Source organism: Buceros rhinoceros, unplaced genomic scaffold, assembly GCF_000710305.1.
Source record: "Buceros rhinoceros silvestris isolate BGI_N320 unplaced genomic scaffold, ASM71030v1 scaffold74, whole genome shotgun sequence".
NCBI lineage: Eukaryota > Metazoa > Chordata > Aves > Bucerotiformes > Bucerotidae > Buceros > Buceros rhinoceros.
The window spans coordinates 1-6172 of NW_010409819.1; the positions used below are offsets into that span (position 1 = coordinate 1).

The 6172-nt window shown below is 43.9% G+C and overlaps 1 protein-coding gene across 1 annotated transcript in view; it reads left to right on the plus strand.

The window, feature by feature from the left end:
- Window positions 1-488: 488 nt before the first annotated feature.
- The window catches only part of LOC104492752 (complement component C8 beta chain-like), a gene marked incomplete at its 5' end in the record, with an annotated part of 8435 nt that continues 2751 nt past the window's right edge, over window positions 489-6172 (plus strand). The window contains 4 exons of the mRNA XM_010135343.1: window positions 489-729; window positions 2534-2662; window positions 3364-3527; window positions 5738-5891. Coding sequence (XP_010133645.1) covers window positions 489-729; window positions 2534-2662; window positions 3364-3527; window positions 5738-5891 — 688 coding nt within the window. The remainder of the gene's footprint in view (window positions 730-2533; window positions 2663-3363; window positions 3528-5737; window positions 5892-6172) is intronic.

A 6172-nucleotide genomic window follows, 5' to 3' on the forward strand; every position in this document is an offset into this window, starting at 1 on the left:
TATAAATATTAAAAATTAAATATCTCCGGATCAGCCAGAGAGTTACCATTTCACCTATAAATCATCATGATTTTAGATGTCAGAATTTTTGAGGAGAGAGCTTGTGAGAGACAAAGGCTGCTCACCATTATTAGGGATGGAGCAGTCGGGTGGGATGCTGCTCACGTCCTTGGGTCCTTGGTCTGTCAGAGCAGAGCCTGGAGCCTGCCTTTCCCTGGATCCCAGTCATGTCCTCAGCCGTCACCTAACCTGTGGTGGGTGTCTCTCCCTCTTCCTCCTTCTTCCCTCTCCAATACCAGTCAGAATCCTGATTTTCAGAACCTTTACTACTGGAAGTTCTGGTTTTGCTAAATTAAAAGATTTCCAGTTGCAAACTGTTAGATTGATAAATCCCAACCAGCATTAATTGTTTAGTAGCAAATAACTACATGTTGTAACAAGAGTGACATCCCTCACTTCTGGATTCTCATGTGTTTCTGCATTTCTAGTCCAGCAAATTCATTCACGCCCGTTCTGAGCTGGCTGTTGCTGTTTATAAGCTGAAGCCCCGAACACTGATGCTGCATTATGAGTTCATGCAAAGACTCCATCAGCTCCCATCAGAGTACAGCTACGGGGAGTACCGAGAGCTCTACAGAGACTACGGAACTCATTACATCAAGGAGGCTACTGTCGGTGGCATCTACGAATACACTTTAGTCCTGAACAGCAATGAGCTCCGAAAGGGAGGTACATGCGTGGTTGTGAAAAAGCTTTGGGGCCAGTGTTTTGGTGGGAAAACCCCTCTGTGTTCACCCAGTGGTGGTTCCGGTCTGAGGTCAGAAAAGAGAGATGGTGGAAGGAGTCAACAATATCTCAAAGAAAGCCTGCGGGAAATGTGGGAGTAGAAGTGCTTTATGGCAGTGAATAAAGAGCCTTGTTTTCAAAGCACGCTCAGCATCATGGGCTTCACCTAGCTCTCGAGCTGTGGGTGCTGCCAGTTCACAAAAAGGCCCTCTAGCAAGTATTTTAGATGACACGTTTTGGAGGCTGACAAGGTGTTGAGATGAATGAGAATCGTGTAGCTTAACGCTTTTGTTAGCTCTGAAAACCTTCACCTTAAGTTCTTTTTCCATTGCCTTTCAAATGACAGTTTTGAAACACCTTTAGCCTCGAGAGCTTTTCCAGCACGTAGGAAACAGTAAATAATTTGCTGGGTGACTTTTGTGGCTGACATTACTCTTGCGCTTTGACTCTGGCTTCCTTTCCTGCAAGAAATGATGATTGTTGTGTAGGATAGAGTGAGCCTTGTGCCATTAATCAATAGCTGCACTCTCTTACTTATTCATTGACATGGGAGTGAGTAACTGCCTTCGCTATTTGTGAAAACATTTAGTGGACTCCTCTCTGTGTGATGCTCAGTCTGTTTGCTCTTCTGCTGTCTAGGAAGTTGCTTATCCTGTAGTCAGATACTGCCCGGAGGGACAGACTTTAGATTCAGATTTCAGATACTCAGAACATTAGCACTGTCCAGTTTCTCAGCTGTTGGTGTGGGCCCATCACAAGCCACATTAGTTTGAACTAATGTGTCATATTGTTTGTGACAAAATATTACCTGTCAGCGTCAGCTGACCTGGATTGGGATCCTGCAGTAGTACCAACATTTTCACACACTGTCCCCAGTGCTGAGCTGGGCTGTAAGTTCTCACGGGGGCTTGGTAGGACCAGTCTGATAATTGAGGTTTTTCAGTTCAAATCTAGCATGATGTTTGTACTGTCTGTGCTGGAAATCAGGTCAACTTTTGCAGATCCATTGTCACACACAGTGTCACGTGGCTGGTACTCGCACTGCTCTCACATACAATCCAATATGCCTCATGTCTGTCGTTCGTGGTTTGATACTTTCTGTTGGATAGATGGCATGAGAGAGGTCTGAATGGTGCTGTACAAGGATGTCATGCAGCAGTGGTTCCTGCCTTCAGGTGCACATGACTATGAACATTAATAGGGGCCATCCTGCATCAACCCAAATCTTGGTGCATCCTCTTTTCTGAGCTAGGAACTTCACAGTATCAGATGTGTAAGAGCGTAAGACCAGGACAGCCATACAGTGATACTTGCGTTATGAGTTCATGTAAACGTTTGTATCATCAAGGTGTGAGTTTAACTAAAAAAGTAAAGAATTCAGGGACACGTGAGGGATTACAACAAAAAAAAGCAGAGAAAGGAAAGAGATCCTGGAGTGTCATATCCGGCGTTTCACCATAACTGCTTAAATACTCTTGAGTGTCAGGACAGCAAGGGGTTTGGAGAATGACTTTGGGGAAGAACATTTGAAGGATTTGCAGATTTTTAGGGCAAATTCTTATATGCCAGTAAAAAAATTATAGTAGAGCTTCAGAGAAAAGCTTTCATGAAACAATTAAGGCTCTTCTGACAGCAAAGAATTGGAGGTGTGAGCTTGCAAAGGGGGGGAAATACCAACTCCCATTGTCTGTGGATATGGGCATAAAATATCAAAACACAACACTGGTTTTTTTGTTATGTTTTTAAGGTTATTCTCTGAGTGATGTCCAGAAATGTGCACAGCATGGTTTTAACATTGGTGCCAGTATTGCTGATGTCTATGTGAAGCTTGGAATAAATGAAGGCCGCTGTAAATCCCTTTTAAAAGAGATTGGAGGTAAGTGTGAAACTCTTCTACCAGTTAATTTCTATCCTTTGTCATAGTGAAAAGAAGATTTTGTGAAGTACTTCCCCCTTTCGAGTCTGCCAGCTAACCCCAGTCAAGCTTAACGCATGTGTTGATGTCTCAGAGCTTGGAATTTCTGTGAGGTTTTCTTCGCATCGTAGAAAAGGAATATCTGCTCAGTGTGCAGGGATTGAAAGATCAACCATTACCCACCTGGCTGGTGCCATGTTACCAGTCCACCCACCCCTCAGCACAACAGCCCAACATTCCACTTTCTGCACCCAAAAAAGCCCAAACGGGGAAAGCAGGGAGGTAATGGTGGTGTGGGAACCTTGAGGACAAATGAGAAGCTGGGGGTGTTGCAGTGGGAGGAGGGTGCCCGTGAAGCTTTGTGGAGGAGAACAGGCAGTATTTATGGTGGTGAGGAACGCTGGGCTGTGGAAGGACCTGGAAGTTTATGACCACAGGGAAGAATTTGAGAGGGAGAGATGGGGGTATTGCTGCAAGGGAGCAGTAGGGGCACAGGACATGCAGTATAGGAAAGCAGGCTGTGAAACACTTGGGGCCTTTTTCCTTTGCCCTCTCAGTGGGATGGGTCATACACAGGGGTGTTTTGCTGTTAGCTTTTATCTCAGCTACAATACACAAAGCATACCTGAGCAGAGTTGGACACTTTCTGAATGTTTCTGCAGACAGCACCTCCAAAAAACTGTATGTGGAAGATTTCATCGCCCTCGTTCGTGGTGGAGCGAGCGAACACGTTACTGCGTTGGCTTACAAAGACCTGCCGACGGCTGCCCTCATGCAAGAGTGGGGAGATGCTGTACAGTACAATCCTGAAATCATAAAGCTAAAGGTACTATATCCATCACTCCATCCAGCCTCACTTAGCTGAGCACCTCAGAGAGCCCTTTATTCAAATAAAAAAGATTTAAAAAAAAAAAAAAGGGGGAAATTTCTAGGGCAATCATAGACCGGTGTTGTGCAGCAGAGTTTCTCTAAGCCTGGGAATTCAGACAAAGGTGTGATGTGTTAATAAGGGTGTGCTTGAAAGTTAAACAGCTGTAACCCTTCCGATTTGACTGTGCAGATGTGATCACTTGCTGCATGCCAAGTAGATGAGACAATCCACCTTCTCTTTTACCAATGTATTGCTTATCAAAAATGCACCTGGCAGCATGTATTTTGTAAAGACTTTTTTTTTCATTAAATTTCTTCTGTCTTCTGTGAGCATTGGTGACTATTTAGCAACAGTTCTTTCAGGTTCAGAAGCTCAAGTAGTTCAACCTTACATGCCTGAATGTTTGTGCAGCTTAGCTAAACCTTAAAAATACGGGTTAGGTTTTGAGGAGCCAAGGTTTTTTGATCCTGATGAGTTTTAGAAATGCAAGACACTGTGAGAGTAAAAAGTGAGTAGAAGTGCATAGCAATTCTGCCTCATAATTTTGAATGTCAAACTAAGTTCACTCTGAGTGAACAGTACAGAGGTGCGAGGGAACATGCTTTTAAACGGGAGTGTGCACTGGGAGCAGTGCAAGTTGATTTTGTCATTGTATGATTGGTTTTCATTGTAAAATTAAATTTTAGGCAAAAATATTTCTATTTCTAAAAGGTGTTTGTTTCTCATTGAAAATTCTGACTTTTTGTTTTTAAAGAAGAGTTGGATTCTAAAAAAATGCGAAGCAAAGGAAACATCATTAATTTGGAGATTCAGCTGACATTTGCTGCAGCAGAGGTGGCTTGTCCAAACCCCTGGTGCACTGTGGATTCACCTTACAGAAATGTGCTGGGAGGTCTGTGGGCAGGAGACAACAGAACGGCAACCCTTCGCACTAGATCCCACACACAGAAAATTCTCCCACAAGAAATTGCAACGTTCTTTGTCTTGTCTGGCATCAGTGACCAAGCTGCCCAGTGAAAAACGTCAGATGGATGTAATTTGGATTTGATATCTATAATCCTTCATTTCCATACCAATATCCCTGTGGGGCTTGAAGATCAAAAGTACCAGCAGAGTGTGACTAAATGTCAGCACAAGAATGCTTAGTTAGGGAAAACTAAAGCAAATCAGTTCATAAATCATCTGCTGAAGGGACTTGGCAGGTCACTTTTAGTGTGTTTCCTCATTTGTATGATCTGAATTCAAAAAGCAAAGTATGGATCACAGGTAATTGATGAAGAGTGGATGTACTGCAGCAGGAAATGAGCAATTTTTTATTGAAACATTCTTCTGTTCCTTGTAGCTTGAGCCTGTGATAGAGCAGAGTGATCTTTCATGCTTACTGTACTGCCATGGCCTATATGGCAGGCGTCTTTCTAGCAAGGATGGGAATTTGGGCTGGATCCTCTGATGACACATGCCAGCATCATCCCACTGGCATTAGTGGGTGACTGGCAATATTGATGCCACACTTCAACTCTTCCTTGTTCTCAGGAAAAAAAAAAATGAGAAAGTCAAAGTCTTCTCAGTCCCCACTGCACATTCACACCCTTATCTTCTCCCACCAACCCCATCTGTGGGTTACAGTCCTCTCCCTTCTGAAGGCAGTAACTCGGCTTGATAAAGAGAAATCAGCCAGTGCAGAAGTGGTTACAGTGAAAGTGCGAATTTGAATGCCTGTGACCATTTGCCTCTGGCTGTGTTGTGTGGCCGTAGGAGGCATGAAGGAGGCTTTCGTGGTGGGGTTTTGGGGGATCTTTTTTAAAGCGGAGTAAAAGAGGACCCAGGACTTGTAAGTTTGAGCAAGTCTGATCTAAAATTATCAGTATCAGGAAGGTGGATGAGAGAAGATTTAATGAAAATTTGCCTGTTCATCAACAGCGGTATGGCTGTTGTATTTTGTTACGCATTTGCAGCTGCTTTGGTGGTGTAAACCAAGGGGAGAATCCCTGCAAGTAATGCCTGACATCGCTGCCGCCTTGTACCTGAGCTTTAAAGAAAATTCTAATGAGAAAGTGGAGCCTGCACCACAAGGCCCTTGTTTCCCTCTCCAGCTGTGCCAGCACGGTGTGATGCTCACACCATCTTGAACTTGGAACCAAATGCAGTTTCTTCCCTCCCTTTAGGCAGAGCCGCTGTATCAGCTGGTGACTCCAACCGACTTTGCTAATGCAATCACAGTAAAAGAGAATCTCCGTCGCGCTCTTGATGAGTTCCAGCTGGAGACCAGTTCTTGTCGCTGTGCTCCCTGCCACGGCAACGGCATCCCCTTTCTGCAAGGTAGAAGGATTTTGTACCTCTTCTCTACCCTCTAAAGAGAAATGAGCTGGGAATTTGTGGGGAGTGAGGGAGCTTGGCAAGTAATCTGCTCTTTAGTTTCTCTTGTCATTTTTGGGGGGGTAATTAATTAATTTTATTTTTAAATTGGTCTATTTGTAGAGCGCCACCGGTAAGTAAAGGCAGTAAAGTCAAGGAATGTGTCTTTTTAATGGGAGTGACCATCTGTATCTATTTTGTGGAAGAGTTTGTTCCTTCTCAATTATGCATTAACACCCCCCCCC